Source organism: Lepisosteus platostomus, chromosome 14 (genome assembly GCF_059453375.1).
Source record: "Lepisosteus platostomus isolate fLepPlt1 chromosome 14, fLepPlt1.hap1, whole genome shotgun sequence".
NCBI classification, from domain to species: Eukaryota; Metazoa; Chordata; class Actinopteri; order Semionotiformes; family Lepisosteidae; genus Lepisosteus; species Lepisosteus platostomus.
Window position 1 is genome coordinate 37,765,638 of NC_142624.1, and position 20,892 is coordinate 37,786,529.

Sequence of the window (20,892 nt, forward strand, 5' to 3'; positions counted from 1 at the left end):
TCTCCTGTCCACTGGGAGACAACACATGCTCCGACGCCCCTTCCAGCAGGCAAGATGGGATGAAGCTCACCCGGTACCATTGAGTAGAAACTAGCATCGACCTTGCCTTCTAAGGGAATGAGTGTACCTAGGAGTTATGCTAGGAAAAACAGACCCACCAGGATCCTTTGCGGTCCTATAGGTTGACACCACACGTGCACTTGTCTGTCAGGAATACGGTGAAGGATGTTTCATCTGACCAAATCACATTTTTTTTTACTTTCCAATATCCAGTCATCCAATATCTGCGCTCTTCATACCACTGGACACGCAGACATGCGTTTTCAGCTGCGGTGTGAAGTTGGTACACTGCAAGGCGGCTGCGGTATCTCACTTTGTGGGGATTTAATGTATTTAATGTTGTCGAGTATGTGGTAAGTAGACTTTCAGAATCTGTGCACAGAACCAGCACGTTCAAATACGTTGCGTTTCCTGCAGATGTTGAGACCTGTATTTAAGTGGTAGAAAAACTGTTATGTTTGCTAAGTCCACAAGAGGGCGATACATTCATACGTTAGGAAACGAGACGGTAGCAACGACGAGCAACAGCGCAAGAAATGTAAATGTCGTTTGCTCGCCCGTTGAGAGGATGCGACTTGCAATTTAGGTTGCGGCTCCTTTGAAAACCGATTAAATAAAAAATGAAATCCTAAGAGGATCAGCTTTCATATGACCCGAGGAAAACGTACTTCATCACGTTCAAATGTAAAACTTTCACCCCTTTCATTTACAATTCAAATGACAAATCGGTGAAGGTGCTCTGAAAGGTTTTGTTGTTTGTGCAATAGAACTGCCCTTCTTTTGCCACCTTGCTTACGTGCTGAGAGTGAAGCTAGTAGGTAACCCCTCTAGCCGCGCCGGGTTCAAGGAGCAATCGGACCATCCTGTACCTCTCGCTTTCCCACTCGAGTTTCACCCCGTTAGCCTGTGAAACACTACCCTACTGTAGCCTCTCGTGTTATTGTGACGTACAGGCTCCCCGTGTGGCCGCTTCAGTCTGCGGTCGCCAGGTCAGTCAGATCAATCACCATTGAGATGGTGCGTTTAAATGTTCATCTTTGAGATCGGATCGCTGCTGCGTTTATTAACCTACAGTTCAGCGGTAAAACATATAGGCGCATTTTACTAAAAGCACACTACATTCATGCAGCAGGTGTTTCCAGGTTGGAATGCGCATAATAAGCAATTTAATCTTTTAAAACCCCCTTTAACAGATTTCTAGGTTTTGTTATTATAAAATTGAGAAAGTACTACGGTTTCCGGTTCTAGTTCAGCTGAAAGGTGTTTTTTTTCTTCTTGTCAAAGGGTAAACCCCGGTGTTTATGGTATATCTGAAAGGCAGAGTGCGAGTAATGACAGGCTTCCCTCACACACGTCAATAAAGTACTCGGAAACATCCTGTGCGGTCATAATTAGTGCTGGATTAGTTTCGGAATAACCCCGTCCATGCGGGAATAAAAGATCAACTCGTTTGTCTTATGAATATGCACAACCTCCGAATCCTGTTTTGATTGCCTTATGCCTTGAATTTATTAAAAATACATCGTCTTGCATGTAAAGAAAAACGAAACCCAATGTAAAATATTTCTTATAGGGCTCTAGCACGAAAATGACCAGCCCTGGTCCCGGAGAACCACGATCCTGCATTTTAAGCTTCTCTATAAACTCACTAATTTCTAAAACCTGCAACCAATTCCGTTTTAACTGATAGTGTTAGACATCTTTGAACAATCAACAACTTTAACGGACACACAGAACGTATGATATGGTTTATTAAGAGTTTAAGAAGGCTTTTGATTAAGGTCTTCATCAAAGATGGTTTCCAAATGCAGGCAGGGAATAGGCTTTCTAGGATAGACTTAAAGAATAGAAAACAGCACAGATAAGGAGTGAATGCTCAAATTTACGTGAGCAATTTATTGCTAGAGTACCACAAGAATTTGTAATGGGCCATCTACACTTTCCAATATCAATGATCTTAGAATCTGGCATAGTAAGTAACCTAGTGAAGTTAACTTAGAAATAAAAGATACAGAACTCAAGACCAGGCAAACTGGCAGATGACATTTCATGCAGACGAGTACTACACAAAAGTACCAAACAATATACGTGAAGGATGAAACCTGTGCTTGAAGATTCTTGCGGATGAAAAATAATTTGTTGATATCATTCCATCTTTGAGACAATGTAGGAAGCAATATAAAAAAGTTGGAATTGGCATTATGATAAAAGAAAATGTACAATGTAGTAATAAGACTTAATTTAGAATGTTGTGGAAAATGATGTTACAAAAAAAGGGCCCGAATACAACAGCCAGGGCTTAAAATAATAGCCTGCACTGACAGACTACAATAATACCCAATTACCAAAGCCTTTTAGTCTTGGACAGAAACCCTCAACAGCATTGATAACTCAACCCATCACATGTCCTCAGAACCAGAGGCCCGCAGGCCAGGGGCCACAGGTCACATCTACATGGACATGCCTGTAACAGGAGGTACAGAAGGAACTCCTTTACACAAAGGGTGGTGGGAGTGTGTAATACGATCCGCGGCCACATTGTTGAAGCTGGAACACTGGCTCCTTTCAAGGAAAGCCGGGATGAAATGAATAAACTCACAGCATTCAGGGCCTCCTAGACTTCCTGATTTGCAGTCTCTCTTATGATCCGGCTTCAGAGCAGGTGACAGGTACAATGAAGTAGTTTAGAGATCTGAAATTGAAAATACCAACAGCCCGTGATCCTTGACTTAATCGACCCAGTTAAGATACTAAATTGATCAAATCTAACATCGCCCTTGAATTTAGATATTGATCCATCCATGGATGTTAAGAAACAAAACCCAATACATGAATATTAGTTCTCTTCCTAGTGCAATTGAGTGGGTGGTAACTTCAGTTCCAGCCTGTGTTTGGAAATCTCCAGTGGTTGTAGAGAACCCTGTTACAGTCACATCTAGGGCTGGACAAATGTTGCATGTTGCATTTTATTAGATCAGCAATAGGTTGTAGAGCAGAGGAGGAGGTTGTTTCAGAAGAGTTTATATACAGTAGGTCTGGACATGTGCTGGGTATTCATTGCAGAAAAGTCACTGACTGCACACTCACGAGCAACAGTGGTAATGTTTCATGTCCTAAGAAGAAATGAGACTGCAGCTAAATTGACACTACATATTAACAAGATTTCTCCGTTATTTCCGCATTGCAAATGTTTCAGCTAAAACAATGATCTTCCTCATGCAGTACCAGTTATCTAACTTGTGCTTCAGTGTGATATACCCAGAGGAACTGGTTACCAGCCAGCCTGTCTCAAAGCATCAAATGTTTGTGATCCCTCTGACTGGACAAGGGATGAAAAGATATATTACAGAGTACTGTTTCAAAACAAAAAAGTTCTCTTTTAAATGACTCTTGTCACGGGTAGTTAAACGTGCATGCTTATCAAGGATGCTTCGCATGGTCGTTTTGGCTGGTATCACTCAAGATTTAAATACTTGGAACATTGCGTGTCCTCTCCCAAGCTTATAAAAGCATGCCGGTGCAAGAAGTGATGTTATCTGGTGCTTTATTTAATTAAAACAGTTCTCTTTAGTCCCCGGGGCTTTACAGTAGAACAACTTGCCCGTCTGTAACATTACATTATGGAAGAAAAAAAAAAAACGTAGGCTCCACGCCAGCAGTTAGCCGAATGAGCCTCTTCCCGTTACCTGACCCTTCACGTTTACGCTTAAAAGAAAGAGACATCAACTCATTATTAAACACCTCCCCACGTACAACTTGCACAAACAAGGTGTCAGACGATTGCGGAGTGGGCAATTAGCGTTTCAATGCGCTACTCCTTTAATTGTTCCGCGGCCGGGCAGGAAGCGTGCGTCAATTTCCAGGGGCCAGGCCTGCCGCGCAGGCGCACTGCCGACTCCATTCTTGTCCAGCAACAGCAGTTGGGGTGGAGAGGAGCCTGAACCGCCGAGCACGGCTGGGGGCAAATGCCGAGATTACCTGGGTGTTAACCGGCCCGTCTGCGATCAGCTGCAAGGAGATGAGCACGGTAAATGCGTTTGAAAAACAGCCCGCGGCTCTCGGGCCCGGGGGTGCCGGGCAGGATCGTGGGAATCGTTTTTTTTTTGTGGGGGGTATTGTTTGGCGAAGTGCTGGCTAATCAATGAAGCACGGTAGCTTGGCTGGACTGGATGATCGCGCACCGTCATGTATCGCCATTTATTTAAAAAAAAAAAAGAGATCGGGGAGGTGCGCGGCGCCCAAGTCCGTTGCCGTCCTCCGAGGAGGCAGCCTCCTTGCCCGGCGGTGGCCCCGCCGAGGCTCGGCTCACCCGGACCGGCGGCTCGGCGTGTCGGTATCGCAGCCGGCTGGGCTGAGCCGCGCCGAGCCGAGCCGGGCCGGGCCGGGCCGAGCGCCCGACCTCGGCGCCCCGCTAAGCCGGGGAAATCGCTGCGGGACCCGAGTGGCGTCAGTGAGAAACCGACCGGTCGGTCTGAACGGTGTGGGGCGAAGGGAGGAGGAGGAGGAGGAGGTGGCTGTTCCTGCAGAGCTACCCTTCAGCAGAAGCTAGCGAGGTAGTGTGGGGGGGAGACGGGGGTGAAATCTTCATTTGTAAATAGCGGGGCCCCGCAGGAGCAGGTCGCATGGGTGCGAGTGCGGTTACCTCCAACGACACTGCGCGACGACACCTGCACCCTTGACAGTCACCGTCACCCTGTAACTCCTCGTCTTCGGCTCAGGGGAAACAAGCGGTTAAAAAACTGCGATCAAAAGTAATTAACAGGCCAGTCGAATGGAAACATCTATAAAATAGCATGCGTGTGGGGCTGCCTTTTTTGCACCCCTCAGACTCCCATCTATCGGCATTCGTACATTTTGTCTATCTTGTTTTTTTTTTTAATAGCACTGCATTATTCGTTTTAATGAAATCGCTACGTAAATGCAGATTTGTTTCGACAATGGGGAGCAAGTATTCAACATACCAGCAGAGCACCTAAGGACATGAATAAAATAATGATCCATTACCTTTGTTAGGGTTTAAGAACTCGTTCGTGTAACTCGGAGGTCCTTCTGCAAGTCAATCTGCCATTTAATCCCCTAAATACCAGGTGCCGGTCTAGTACCGAGTAAGGCTGCGCTAATCCGTTACAAGATGAAGACCATGCCAAGTCCACAGATGATTCTGCTGCACATACAGTACTGAGGGCTTTCCCTTCGAAATAAAGGCGCTTGGAAACCCCACAGAAAGCCCTGCATTTATATTTTTTTTAATCAGGGGCTCAGCTCTTAAGGACCCAGTGCCGGAATGGCCGACCTTAACTCTTTTAGTCCCTTCCATTATATAACTTTGAACTTTCCAATAAATCAATTACCGAATTTGCCCTTTACTCCCTGATGAACCCAGGTGTGGAGCCCCCCTTTGATGTTCAAGGGCGGCTGGAACAGAGACTTGCAGTGCTGATGAATGAAAGTGCTAAGATGGGACTTCCCCCTGACCCAGTTGGGTTTTTCCACCCACTCCCCACCACTTAATTGTCTAATTATCTAATTAACCTCATGACTGCAGTGCTTCTAATAAAGCTCAGGTGTGTTTTATAGGGACCTTTAGTGAAGTGAATGAGTAATCAACTGTAAAAAAAACTCCAACTGGTGTATGCTTAAGTATACTTACTGCTCAGGCTAAAACAAATCAGAACGATCTGAATTTGTGTTTGCGTGTCTGTTTTAAAGAGTGATTAAAAGCCCTTGTTTCCTTTTGAAGACCATGGATACACTATAAAGTAGGCCACTGTTTGAATGTACAGGTCTTGAGTCAAAGTGTTGATCATGGTCAATAGCTGACTCAGTCTCTACTGTGACTTCATCCGAAATTTAACATGACAGACAGGTATCATTTATACTGTGCTGTTTAATAAAATATGCAATAGACAGTACACTAGGTCTGTTTCATGAATAACTGGCTGAATGATTACATGTATAATAATGACATACTGCATACTAAAACTAAAGATGTAAATCCATGGCTGTATTTGGATTTTAGTCATCTTGTTTGAAACTATGGCGTAGTTTTAGCCCTTTTAATTTCATTTCTAGAATTTGAGTTTGTCTGCACTATGGGGGGCATAGGGGAGTATTTGTTTTTCAGTAAGAATTCCAGCATCAGACTATTATTTTACAGACCAATATTGAGTTACGAATTGAACTGTAAGATTAAGAACAGAATAAAAGAAGAGTGATGGAAGGTCTTGCTTCATTGTATCCTGTGACACCTTCCCTGCGTGATGCTGAGTGAGGAGAGACTGGCGGCTTTAAGGTCATGTCAGATGCGTGAAAGCAGAGTGGTGGGTCCCAGGGTGGATAGTATACAGTAGGCAAGCCAGTACTAGTTAGAACTTCAGAAACAACAATGTTGCTGGAGATGAAGATGGCCAGTGTGTTTCCAGATGACCTGGACACCTCAGTTTGCCATCTCCTTCAGAGAAAAGAGGGACCTCTTTGTGTCAGAGCTGAGAGGAGAGAGGTCTACGGGGTTAGAACATGTTCAGATCTCTCCAGTGAATGATATCATTGGCCTTTGACTCAGTGCTTTTCCATCATTGGGTAGGAAGGTCCTCTGGTCTCACACCAGTGCGTTTGTTTTTTCAATTTTGACGACTGAAGCAGTATGTTTTTGCTCATCATTCATGAGTAGGTTTGTTTCGTGCCCAAAGTCATTTGATACAGGCAGTTTAGTTCCTAAGCATTCCGTTTTAAATTACGCCTCTCGAATCCCTCGCTTGTGTTAACATTCAAGGGGGAAAGCTCTGAGGTTAGCTAGCCTGCAGGTGTAGCCTAGCGAAAGTCAAAAGCTGACCCAGGTCGCTATTAATACCCTCTCCTCGTTCTCCTCACAGGGCTGCCCAGGAGCTGCGGAGTGGTGAATTATGAAGCACAGTCGTTCCAGCCTCTCCCTCTTCTCTCACTGCTGCTGCTGTTCCCAGTATTGCTGCTACTAGCCGCTTGGTTTGGACTCTTCAGAAAAAAACCCGGCCAGCTGCTGCCTGCTCACACATGGTGCATTGCTTTCATTCCCAAGCTTGCATCTCCGTGCTGCAGCCCCTCAGTAACCTTCAGCACATATAGGGTCAACCTTCCGGGATAAAAATAAGTCCGTCTGTATCTTTTCCAAAGCGGCCACCCTCGGGTCTTTTTACTGTTGCCGCCTCGGGTGATCCTCTGGTCTGCGGAGAGACATGGAGCCCAGCATGGAGTATTGCATGGCCCAGGTGATGCAGAAGGATGTGGGAAGGAGGCTGCAGGTCGGCCAGGAGCTCATAGACTACATCTCGGACCGGCAGAAATCGTCGGACCTGGAGCACGATCAGACCATGCTGGACAGAATGGTGGATGGAATTGCTACCTCTTGGGTCAACTCGAGCAATTTTAAGGTGAGGTCCTGCGGGGAGCAGAGCGTCTTTTGACTCGGCCGCGGGTTCGGGCAGTGCGGTTTTTTGTGGTCCGTTCCTTGTTAATGGCTAGTTGCACACCTAATATGAGCAGCGGGGTGGGGAAGCAACAGCTGTTAGAAATCAAGGGCTGAAGTTGGCAGTTCTGTTAGTGTTAGTTTGACTTTCGTGAACTTCCACTTCACGAAACCCTGAATTCATGAATCGGGCCTTATATGAACCTGAGTGAGCTCAGTGAAACAACGAGAAAAACACCTGTTGCAAAATACGACAAATTGTTTTTATTTTCTGAAGAATGGGACATTAGACGTATCCCAACATCTTAAACTAGAAATTTGATTAAATTTGAGCCTGACTGTGCAAGTTCTGTGGAGTTTTCTGAAACATGGTCAGTTTTAGATTTCCTTTCTTCCATTTATATGAGAAATTTGTATAATAATCTTTAAATTGAATTTCGCTTAAAGTGTAAAGCACTCTATTTTATGACTTGGAATGCACATCCTGTATCAAAACCATAAATATTTACTGCCATGCTAGGCTGTACAAAAATGGGTAAGGTAACGATTTCTTGTCAGGCTTTGCTAATCTAAGAAATGAGGCTTTAAATACACAGGTTAATTGGTGGTGAAAACCAGAAACAGTTTTTGACAGAACAGAAGCAGAGATGTATGAGGTACATCTTGTGTAGTGAATGATGCAGAAACAGTTTTGCATTTCCTACTTACGAATACCAGTATAGTGTGGTTAAAAGCCTCTGTTGTGTATTTTAGTTTTGAAAATGTTCTACTCAAAAGTAAACCGTTACAGTCGCATAGTTGTGTCATAACTTTTCAAAAGTTTTTGGGAAACAGATTTTTAAAAACTCATAAATGTCAGTGATCTGTGGTGTGTGGGGTAGCTACAACGTGATTTAATCCATTACAATAAATTTCTTAGTGGAAACTGGAATTCACCCTTTGTCCCCTCATGAGAAGGTTCAATTAGTGGATAGCAGTTCAGGTGGGGAGCTGCGTCAGCATGCGTAGGCTGCAAAGGAACAAGTAATAGGTTTATTCCTGCTGAAAGAGAAGAAAGAAGACGTGTTTCAGCCATGGAGCCTGCTCCTTCTGGATACATCACCTCTAAAAGGCATTTCACTTGGTATTCCTTCAAAAACTGCCACCAAACATACAGCCTCTAATCATCTCAAAAACAGCGTTTGAAGTTTTGTCTTCACACAGCGGGTTCACACATCTTTGCTTGGGAGGAGAGGAAAGGATAGGTGGTTTTGAATTGCTTCTTGGGTTGTAGCCTAGTTCTTCGAAGTGCAGATAACCAGGATTATTCCATGATATTATGTCTGTTGAACACAACCTTTATGCTTGGCACGGCATACTGGCTTTTAAATGTAAACATGTATTTACTTGCTGCTTTATTTACAGTATCTGAGAGTGAGTAATTGAGGTTGTGTAAGTATCCATCCCAAACTTTTCTGTAAAGTAATATACAGTAGGGTCTGCGTAGCATTTCAGCATGGTCAAAGATAGCCAGGTTTTTTTTAAATAAGCTTGAAGCTGCTGCTGGAATTTGCACTCAGTGAAGCGTTCTAGTTCATTACAGGCCACAAAAGTGAGCAGTGTTGTTGTGTGGTATCTGGCTGGAACAGAGCTCATGGTGGAGAAGATAAGTAATTAACAATGTTGCCCTTATTGCTGCAAGATGAACAGGAAGCCGTTCTGATGCCGTGCAGAAAGACATGCTCTAATTAAGAATAGTTGCCTTTGCTTGTTTTCCTGTTTGTGAAGAGAGGAACTGTTCCCTGTTATATTCAGCGATCCATACACGACTTGGATCTAGTCAAAGAACTTTTACCGTCGGCATAACACATTTCTGGATGTCAGGAAAAAGAATTCCATGTTTAATATGGAAAAAAAAAACTACTACATCATTAGTGAAGACATTGGCATCTAAACCATTAGTATGCCCATGGTTTTCCTAGCTTATGTTAGGCAATTAGACCGGAAAAACAGTCTTTCATTGTAACTGTTTTCAGGCATAATGACTTTTGTTTGCACTTATCGGAGGTAATCTTATAATGAGTCTAAGACTTTACCGTTCTAGTTAAACCCTTCAGAGGTGGACATTTGCATGGAAGCTGAGTTGAAGTGTTGCAGTGTCTGCCTGGTTTTGATTGGTGTTTGGCATCTCCACCTTGTAGCCAAATGAGTCAACAATTTTGCCATTCTGGCTGCTCGGTTCTTACAGGAAACATCTTCCATTACAGTGTGATGTACAATAATCAGTGTTGATAGTGTCACACTTTTCCAAAACAAGAGCGCATGTTCTGGTTGATAGCTATAGATCTAGGATGATTTAAAAACGTTTTTTTTTATTGAGTTTTGATAGTTATTCTAAGAATGAGAGCTATCATTCTTAAGAGCGATTTAAGAGTTTGTTTATTCTAAGGCTGCATCTTTAAAGTCCAGTGGGATGCTGTGCTAAAGGCAGGCCTTAGATCACGGATATTTTTTCTTTGTTATTGTTATTCCTGTTTATCTCAAATGGAAAACAGTGGTTTTACGACGGTTCAAAGGGTTGGGGGAGTCTGGAGTAAACTACCAGTCATGTAGTTAAAGCCAATACCTTGGCTTCTTCCAAGATGCTTTCTGGATTAATTCCTCGGATGTATTGGCTACTCTCTGCCAAACAGGTTATTTGGGCTGAACTGCCTCCTCTTGTTTTTAGTGTTTGTTTCTTATGTTCATATCCTCAAAGGTGGTTTAATTGTTCATTCCCAGACACATCTTCGTTAAAAAGATCACAGCGCTTTCATTAAAATATTCAGAAGCATTTTTAAATATTTTCAAATAGGCGTAAACTTGCAAGAAACCCAATACAGTGAAAAAATACATATAACAACATGGGAGACCTTCTGCTGACTCAGAATCTGAGTAGTATGTAGCTCACAATCTTCACAGACGTTTTTGCTTACATCCAAGGTTTTACAGGCTCCTCCTCATTAGAATCATGACCTGAATCTGACTGCAGTAGTACAGGATCAAACCCTGTAACTGTCTGTTACAGTTTTAACACTGTTGTATTGAAGACAGGCTAATGCCCAGGCTGCTGTATTTATGACATGTCCAGTACGGTAGAGCCTTCCTGTAGTCTCATTCCGGCATGACAACATTCAAGCTGGAGAGCGTCCTCACATTCATAAACTAGGTATTGTATAGAACCTTTTTTCGGGGAAAAAAAATATTTCACAGCAGAAAAATAACAAGGTGGTTTTTTATACACGTATACGGTGGAACATTGAAATACTTTTTTTTTTACAGCATCAGTTTTATCTGAGTTTGTTTATTAAAAAGTAGGTGGAAAACAAGATTCAGTCCGATGAAACTTAAAATACTGCTGCATCTTATAGCTTGTCATTGCTTTAATTTGGTTTTGCTTGTAAACCCTAAAGGTGATATTCATAAGCCATAATGTCACACAGTCATTTTAAATCCTGCATTAAAACTTTTTTTTACGATTTTAGATTTGAAGTGCTGTCCCTACACCTCGTCAGTATTTAAGAAACAAGTGTATTAATTACTGCTGGAGTGCTCACGGCCTTGTGCGCTGCAGCCTTCCTGCTAATGCCCTGGTAAATATTTAGAGAACAGTCCCAGCCAGGGAAGGAGTTGGGCCCGTTGTTTCTCTGCAGCCTTCAGGCAGAAGGGCAGTTCTCCCTGATCAGCTGCAGCTGGTTTAGGTGAGGGCCTGGTGCTGCAGGAGGTGAAGAGTGGTCGCGTGCCGCCTCTGCCTGCTGTGTCCACTGTGAACACTTGCCCGCTGCGGGGCAGTCACCTGCCTGGTGTTGAGCTGTGCCGCCGCCTTGCCCTGTCTCCAGGGATTTCAGGGGTGGAAGAATCTGGTGAAGCCACGTTTTATTGGAGACCACACCGTGAAGTTTACACAGACCGAAAGGAAGTGCATAGCATTCCAAACGGAACTTAAGTTCTTCGTTTTAGAACTGTCTGTCCACGGACAAGGCTCTTGGTGTGGCATATCGAATCGACATCAGCAGTGAGTGTAGGGCAGAAAGACATTGGGGCCAGTCCTGACCGGACAGAGCGAACGAGGTTTCTTTTCCGGTGGGATGGACAGTTCGCAGTGGCTGATTGGCAGAACTAGCACACCTCTTGTAGGTGTACAAAGCAACAGCTGCCGGCGACAGCCCCACTCAAACCTGGGGGGAGCTTTCAGACTCTGTCCGTTGGAAATCGAACCCGGGACCCGAGGCTGTGAAGCCACTGTGCCGCTCCACTCCTGGTGTCCAGCAGTGAAAACGGGGAAGCCCGGTCTGCAGTTACCCACAGGGCTTGCACAACAACACCTGTGTGTCCAGGTGGTGTAGAGGACCTGGTCCCGTGGGGTAGCGGTTTCTACGGAAACTGACTGTTTTGTGCAGAAGACCCTTCTCATTCCCTTCAGTAACCATAATGAACCTCTATAGATCCATCATTCTCAATTGACAGGATTAGAACAGAAATAAGAAAACTGAAACCGAGCAGTTTTTGGTGAACTTTTGCTAATGTTCTTTTCCATTTACAAGGCCCTACTGCACTGTATTTTGCCTTGCTGATAACATCATCACAAAGCAGGTGTATGAAATACCGAAGGTATGACTGAATCCAGAATGTAGTCATCCTTCTAGTGTAACTGGTGTGTTTGCAAATGCACATGAGTTAGGACATTCTTATTTGCTATTGAGAATGTATGCAGTCTGTTGTACATTTTACTGTATCAGCCTGGTTTTGAATTCCAGAAGCCGTTTTGGTGGAAAGGTCTTGTGAAGTCATCTGAACTTCACCACAATAACCAATGAAAATTAAATCTTGTTTTGAATTAAAATATAAATACATACTGGGAAACAAGTATCTCCATGCATGTGTGTCCTATGTATTTGTCCTTGACAGGTGACTTCTGTGATTATGAGGAATGTGGAAACATCGTAGTTTATCCCTCCTCCAGACATATTAAACAAATATGCTCAGTGAAGCCTTTCCATCTGTGAAATTCTTTTGGTAAGAAATTCTTTCCCAGCTCACTGCAATATGATCTTTCTTGAGCGAAGGGCATTTTATACTGTGTGAGGTTCTTCTGTTTGCCTCTGTACAGTATTATGTGTCATGTAAAAACAAGTTGCTGGACCTTTGGAATTTTGTTGGTTTTCTGTACTGATTCAGAGAAAAACTAGAACATAAGTTTTATATCCGTAACCTCTGTGATGCGTGCATACTGTTATGTAGCCTGCAGTTTAAATAGTGAGTTAAATAGTTAAGTAGTTTGGGATAGGTGCTTAGTATTTTTTGAGGTCTGTTAATAATAGCTTGATTGAGAATCAGAATAAATGGCTGTTCAGAAATGTTTGGAGCCAACATAAGAAAAGTATAAAATGATAAAAATTGCTGGGTTGTTGTCGTAATTAGTGGTGATATGAAATCATTCGTCTCCATGTCGTTTCCTGGAGAATGAGACATTCTGCATCAGCATTCAGCAGACTCGTCCAGAGAAACCAGCTCTTTTGGGGGAGAGGAAAGCTCATGGTGGAAGATTTAAAGTTACCATGTCAGCCCAGAACCATGACCTTCACCTGATCCATCTGCGGCAACTGGTCTGGCGATTCGCTGTGCATCATTGAAAGCGGACTGCTTGCTGGGAGGTCATTCAGTGTTCATGATGTCGACTGATGAAAGGGAACATGGCCCTCTTTTGTGGTCCAGAAAACTTCTGAGGTGGGGGCAGAGAGAGTAGTGGAGTTTGTTGTTCATCGAATGTCGTTTTACCAGTGCTGGTCTTGATGAAAGACCGTGTCTGGAGAGATCGTGTTGAGCATTACACTGACCAGTGTGTAGTATAAGCCAACTAATGGGGTAGAGGGGTGGAATCGTCTTTCGTCGCAGATTTCCAGTGAAGACACGGGTTCCACCTTTCTGCCAGCCAACCAGGAAGTGTTGGTTTTCCAGCGGGACAGTGCGAGACCACACATATAGTCAGGATTACAGTGGCACGACTTCAAAATAATCTGTGGTCTAGCCAGCAGCCATATCACCCTGCAGCTCACAATTGACAGCCCACTGAGGCTCAGCAGGTGTGAGCCTGGTCAGTGTCTGGAGGGGAGACCTCCTGGGAAAGCTAAGGCTGCTGCTGGAAGAGGTGTTAGTGGGGCCAATAGGGGGCGCTCACGCTGTAGTCTGTGTGGGTCCTAAAGCCCCAGTATAGTGACAGGGACACTATATTGTAAAAAGGTGCTGTCCTTTGGTACAGTAAAACCGAGGTCCTGACTCTGTGGTCATTAAAAATCCCAGTGCGTTTCATGAAAAGAGTTGAGGTTTAACCCTGGTGTCCTGGCGAAATTCCCCATTGGGCTTTACCAATCATGGCCTCCTAGTAATCCCCATCTCTGAACTGGCTTCATCACTCTGCTCTCCTCCCCACTGAGAGCTGGTGTGTGTTCAGCGTACTAGTACACTATAGTTGCTGTTGCATCATCCAGGTGGATGCTGTACATTGGTGGTGGAGGGGATCCCCATTACCTGTAAAGCTCTTTAAGCAGAGTGTCCAGAAAAGCGCTATATAAGTGTAAGCAATTATTACTAATTAGTATTATGTTCGGGTCTCCCTTTGGCTGGCTGTTCTCGTGACCTGAGTCCAGTAGAGTGTAAATGGAACTCACTGTGGGTAGCTTTTTATCCTGAGTCCAATAGAACATTTGTAGGACCAGCTCATCATTGTCATTAGCATAAGGAGTGGTGTAAAATCCTACAGTAGTCCTTTTAGAGTTGTGGCTGAATTGGTCTATATGTCTGCACTGCAAGGATTATATTAATGCCTAGGGAAATCATACACAGTAATAACTCTGCAATGTTGTTTCATACTGGATACTGGATTGTATGTACCATACTGGAATGACCATTCTTCAATCTGTAGGTTTGCTTACATTTGTATGATTTTGTTTTATATCTGCGCTTAAAATATATGATCCTTTAAATCCCTGTGATATCACTGTCTGTATTCAGATGAGCTTCTCTCTGTGTTTGAGCTTTGCTCCACAAATAGTGGTCCTTGTGTTTTTGTTTTTGTGCAAATATTTTTTTTTCTGTTTGAAAGCAAGCTAACAGTATTTGAAAAGGTAGGCCTTTATAAAAAGCACTTCTACTTTTCCAGTCTGGGTTATATAAGGGCCTGTCTTGCCAACAAGGATTATTACAAACGCGAGGGCTGAGGTCCAGACTACAGAGTTTTTCCTGGTGCCATTCAGCGTGCAGCAGTGCCCCCAGCCTCATTCCCATGCATTTAATATTTGATTAAAATGACCCAAAGAGAAGCTTGGTGTTATGGAGAATGAGAAAAACTTGAATTTATTAGTAACAGCCAAGGATCAAGTCTAAAAGATGGGGGGGGACTCCTGGTTTAACTTCTCGAGGGGCTGATCTTTTCAGCACCGTGAGCTGTTATCTTAGAGGGAGAAACATGAATCCAGCAGTTGAGCTCCAATGCAGCATCCATCATGAGTCAATATTTTTTTTTAATGAATTGTCTCTTGGCTAATTTAAATGAAGCACACAGAGGACAACGGATCAGAAGTCCACACAGCCAGTGGCTAATCTGAACATTGAGATGAATAGATCCCATTATAAGACGAAATAGACATGGAAGACGATTGGTCAGCTAGTTTGTTTTCATTAACAGCACTCCCTTTTGTATTTCAAGTGTTAATAATATTTCTGTCTGGAGACAACTTCAGCTATGGACTAATGAATGTTATGTTTTCTTGCTTTATGGTGGAAGGAGTTTAAAGAAGCAAGGTTTTTTTTAACCTTAATTTGAAGATTTCCAGTGGCATGGATGTCACCGAAGTGGCTGTATGCCCCGTGTGCCACAGTACCAACGAGAGACCGTTCAGCCCACGGAGGTTGTACATTCACTAGCAGCTAGGAGGTGCAAGGCTTCCCAATCAGCTGGATCCTGGGAGAATCTATTGAGTCAAGTTTGACAGAATGGCTGGTTCCAGTCCCCCTTCGTGTAATGAAATGCCTCCTGTTCCCAGCCTGTTTAAAACCTCCCTTAAGTTTCCACTTGCGCCATTAAGGCATAAGAATGGTTACAAAGGAGAGGAGGCCACTAAGAGGAGTTCATCTTGTTCGCACGCATTCGTGGCACGTTTCCTGTGCAGATGATGAAATCCCTCTCTGTGCGGCGTACCTGCATTAAGAAGTGACTGTCTGGGATGGAGCTGTGGTGCTGTGACATCTCAGAGCTGCTGCAGGCTGTGCCTGTCCAGATTAATGAAACTGCAGGTGTCTGCGTAGTGCTTCTTTGCTTCTGTAAGCAGGGACACCCCTTTTGGAGCACTGATTCTCAGATTCTGAAAGCATACGTAAAAATAAAAACTGGCATCTTTTGTCAATTGACCTACTCGTAAGGTGACCTTTTAATTTCTTCAAGTTTACGTGAGAGAAGATCTGTAGTTAATGTTTTGCTTGTTAAACATACTGTTGCCCTGCAATCCTTCCATTTTTGGTGAGTCATGGTGCCAATTTAGGTGGCACATTGGCATGATGGTTAGTGCTGCAGCCTTGCAGCTCTTTGGTCCCGGGTTCGACTAAGGACATGGGCACCTTCTGTATGGTGTTGGTTTTTTCCAGAGGTCTAGTCGTCACCTGCCTTCCAGAAACGTGCTGGCTAGGTTAACTAGGATCTCCAAATTGTCCCCATGTACTTGTACAGTATGTGTTTATGTGTCCTGCAGTGGATTGGAATCATGTCCAGGGTGTGTCCCAGCTTGGACCCTATACTTCTGGGATCATCTCCGAATGGCTGTGACTTTTTGATAATGGGTGGATTTGATTCTGTTAGTTTTTTCAAATAAGTAATCAAGTAATTCCCACAATTGCAATTGCAATGTGCCCCTACATATCTAAAATAGCTCTTCACTACTGGTGGTGAAGCTGATTGCTGTGAATAATTTTGTGATGTTATAGTATAGCATTTCTCCACTCTGCAGTTTTGAGGCACTTTATTTGGTTTCCCGAATCGCCTTGTGTCCTGTTTTCTTGAGGTACTATCAGAAATGCGGTTTGTGTTGAAATGTGACCAAGTTCCAAAACCACGTTGTAAGTATATATGAAATGCAACAATGACAGGGGTCCATTTGATCTAATTTGAGCCTGTTTGGTTGATACCTAAGTTTTTTTTTGTAAGTGGGTTATTCAAGTTCATGGTTTCTCATTTTGTTTATAAATCTTTGCCTATTTCTGCTGTTGCTTGTTTAAAGAGCACTGTAACAGTTCAGTTAAGCAAAGCCCACTTTTTCTAAATCAGTGTTGACTTTCACTCGTGTTTTCGAACATCTTGTTGGTATATTAGAAACTACGGTTTCATACATCCTGGCTGTGTAGAGCTGTGTCCATAGCAAATGAATCAGCCTCTGTTCTCCACGCAAAGTACCCTGTGAACTTGTTATATGTTGTCATATGTGTTTGTTGGCTTGTAATAAGAAACGTTACAAATGAGAGAAGGCCATTTGGCTAGTCTAGCCTGTTTGGTTACTAGTACTGTATCTAATTAGTCTGGCGATCACATCGTCGTTGAATGCTATCCTGAATGGAAAAGTGACTATATGTGTGCTGGCTTCTAACTTATTTCTTTTCTGGGTGTTGGTTTATATTAGTAATTTATTGGAATATTGTCTTCCTCTTCAGAAAAGCAGTATCAATCCATTTCTAAGTCACCCTGCTTATCTGTAGTGTGATCCAGTTGATATCCGGTCAGATTCAGGGCTCTGCGCTTGCATGCTGCCTGACCAGAAGACCACCTGTTATGGCCACAGTGTGGTGAGGTAGTCTCTTGGGCTGCTTCAGGAGAGTTGAGGAGCATTTTGTCAATGGCCAGAGGCGGTGAACAGCTTCCATCAGAGGCAGACACAGTGAAGGAGAGAAACAATAAGTTGTCAGATCATGTCTGCCCTTTGGTATGGGTCCAGTGACAGTCATGGGGACTGCATGACCTCACCTTCAAAAGTGCACACAGTATGTAGATTCTGACTTATCAATATTATACAGTCTGTAAGTCATGACGTTTGTTATTTGGTTTCATTGTGTACTTCAGATGGCCGTGTTTCAGGCCTTTGTGATTGTGTAATTCACTAATGTTATGTTTTTGCAATGCTCTGATGATAATTTTTGAGTTAGTGAAGTAAAACGTGATGATATATTTTGCATTTAACTAGCTTTCTCTGCAAGTGAATACGTAGAATTCTATTATGGTACATCATGTGTTTACCAATATCATTTTTTTTTTTTAATTGAGACATGCAATGAGAATAATGAATAAATTGTTTGGAAAGTAGTCTTGCCATTATTTTTTCCAAGAATTTGTAAGAGTTAAGTAGATCATGAATGGTTAAGCTTAGAATGCACAGAGAATATATTATTTTAGTAGCTGTAGTTGGCACTTGAATAAAGCATATCAACTGTTTTGGAATCAAAACTTCTTTTATATCACATGTCGTTGAACGAACACAGTATTTTTCATAAGGGTTAGGCGTTTCTAAGTTTACTCATTGGCAGCTTGTCTAATTCAAGACCTGTTTCCAAACAGGTTCAAATATCACTTGAAAAAATGTATCCTAGAATTCAAATCAAGTTTTGAACTAGGTCAAACTGTATAGTGTACAATGCTGTTGATTTTTAGCTGTGGTGTTTTGTTAAAAAGTGAGAACATGAATTCCTGTTGGCTAGTAGGTGCAAGCATTTCAGTGTAATAAAAATGCTGGTTTGGAATACTGTAATAAAATCACAAGCATTAGTTTTTAGGCCAGACAGATTACTGACCTTGAACAGGATATTGATTGACGGTACCAGTTTTTTTTGTTCAGTCATTGACAAATTGACAGTTCACTTCCCAGCAGACTGTTGGTCGAGAAGGTTCCAGAGAAATCGGTGCCTGTTTGAGCACAAAAAACATGTAGAGGAAGGTACTCGAGGAAGATGTGGATCTCAGCTGCCACAGCCTGCTGTGTTCCTGTACTTCTTGTTCTTTCTCAAATATTGCTTTTCTTTGTACCTGGAATGTGTCTTGGCCTTTAGTTAGTGACCCCTGAATCGGGCTGTACGAGTACTTTAATTGCTGGAAGTTCTATCTCGGCAGACGTTGAAAGCCACTCTTTAGTCCAACACGACAGATCAACATTTTTATCCATTTAGATCACAATTGTAACCTATGAATGAGCCAATTGTACATAGCAGCATAATGAAGTCCTTGGTTTAAAATAGTCCTACAAACCAGCCTGTGTTTGACAGTGTTCCAGAACCCGTGCTTTACAACAGCTGTGCATGTAAAGCCTTTCAGACTGAACTGATGATATATGTATACAGGTTTGACAGGACACAGTCCTAGAGGTTTTATACAGCATGAAGACATTTTAAAAATAATTTTCTACTATACAGATTTCAGCGTGGTTTCTAATAGGTCACTGACAAAGAATGACGTGTAGCTTTGCTTGGAGAGTAATGAGGTCGCTTTGGGCAAAAAAAAAAAAAGCATGCAACTGCGGTTTTGCCCGGGTTTTGTTGAGATAGCACGCGGGCCATTCCTGTTGGCCTGGGCCCACTCCCGTCGAGTGCTCTCCAGAACACCACGCTCATGGCTGCAGGGGGCAGAGCAGACAGCTGCTTTCATTCACTCGCACTGCGATCTACACTGGCTAGGGCGAACCATAGTCCTGCGCGAGCTTATTTGGGAGTTCAATTTCGAATGTGCAGTGAAATTTTCGCTCGGTGTTTAAATAAGAGAGAACGAAAGGCTGCATTTAATTTACCTTATTTTCTCACGTTCGGCAGAAGAAAAATCCCCAGCGCTCGTCCCGTACTGTTTGCAAGATGCTGTGGCTTCCATGAAGATTTTCTGCCAGCTCAGTGCTGTGGAGGCTGTTCCTTGGTAAAAACAGGAAGTGTTTTTAGAAGGCGCTAATGGTCCAGGAATACACTTATCTCCAGCTCAAGCTTTTGGCAGGGTTACTTCTCAGTGTTTCAGGTTTTTTTTTTATAACTGCTGACTAGAAGTGTAAAGAATTGAAGTCATGTTTATACTAATGATTCAGCAAAAATAAAAAGGCGAGAGGAAAGAAAACATTTGTTAATCTCTGCTGGTCTTTCAGATTTAACTACGGCAATCTATAATTTTGGATTAGCAGCTAATCTGCAGTGTGTATCTAATTATATGTCAAATGAACGGATTGTAAATGTCTGTGTGGGTGTCTGAATCCAGCGAACCAGCCATGCTGCTGCGCCAATACTTCTTTCTTCTTTCGAGAAATGGCTTGAAAACCTAAATCCTCAGATAAATTAGCTGCTTGCATCCAAATCGGATCAGCGGGCATGTTTGTAACAGGTCTTAAAAGGCATATTGGTTAGTGGGATTTGACCAGGTTAAGCACAGGCTGGTTCTTTAGTGTCTTGTTCAGTAGATATGTAGATATTTGACAATTGCTGGTTCACTTAGGATAGTTTTTTTTTCTTGAAGTAAATTACAGGATCCATTGTATTGATGTCCCTAAAGTTATGGAATAAGTACTGTGAATTTAGAAATGAATGAAGGTCTTGCCTAACCAACTTGTCAGTTCTTTAACCAAGCAACAACGTACTTTGCAATCAGCTGTGCACCACAAACCAGAGGACACGAGTGGAAACTATATGCAAAGACATTTCAACTTGAGAACAGGAAGCACTTCTTAACCTAAAGGGCTGTGGGAGTGTGGAACCAGCTCTCTGGCCGTATGGCTGAAGCCAACACCCTGGTTTATTTCTGCTTTGGGGGTACATTTCCCAGGTTCTGCTAACCCCAAGCAAAAAAAACATTTCAAAAGAAATGCTAGCTGCCATCATAGGATTGTTTGAAATTTCGGTAGGAACTTCAGAATACTGAGATGTTTACTGTGTGAATTTAGATCCTATTAAATAGTGAATGTTCCCTTGCTGAAAGAGATCTGATTTTCCCTCTGGCTCTGGAGCTCCTCGCGGTATTGGACTGGGAAAGAGACTCTGTCACTTGTGCGACAGGTAAACCCCCCACTGTGGTTCACAGCGCAGCTCCTGTCTTCTCACGGGTCAAGCCCATCTGCCGAGTGGCTGAATGGTCATAAAAGGGGAGGTATGTACTGTCCAGAGGAAGAGCTCTGGCCTGATTATAGTAACACAGACAGGTGCAACAGACAGCCTCTCAATGAAGCCTGAGCCCTTCTGCCCCTGATGGGACCCTGAAAGGCAGCGTACCCAGGGCCAGGACCCTCCAGTCTCTCAGATGTAGTGAAAGAAAGTTCATCGCTCGTTAAGTTAACCCCTTAACTAATGACAAATACCATCAAACAGCCTTCGTAGTT

At 43.1% G+C, this 20,892-nt stretch overlaps 1 protein-coding gene and 1 long non-coding RNA gene across 36 annotated transcripts in view; one reads left to right on the forward strand and one right to left on the reverse strand.

Annotated features, from left to right (window-relative positions):
- Positions 1–3,931: 3,931 nt before the first annotated feature.
- The window catches only part of clasp1a (cytoplasmic linker associated protein 1a), a 98,650-nt gene continuing 81,689 nt past the window's right edge, over positions 3,932–20,892 (forward strand). For all 35 annotated transcript variants that reach the window (XM_088606140.1, XM_088606141.1, XM_088606148.1 and 32 more), the window contains exons 1-2: positions 3,932–4,087; positions 6,933–7,466. In XM_088606140.1, coding sequence (XP_088462266.1) covers positions 7,272–7,466 — 195 coding nt within the window. In that variant the 5' untranslated portion in view covers positions 3,932–4,087; positions 6,933–7,271. The remainder of the gene's footprint in view (positions 4,088–6,932; positions 7,467–20,892) is intronic.
- Positions 14,792–19,442, reverse strand: LOC148649450 (uncharacterized). The gene is made up of 3 exons (XR_015926355.1): positions 19,333–19,442; positions 18,347–18,458; positions 14,792–17,418 (listed from the first exon to the last, which is right to left on the reverse strand). It is a non-coding gene; the product is annotated as an uncharacterized LOC148649450 (long non-coding RNA).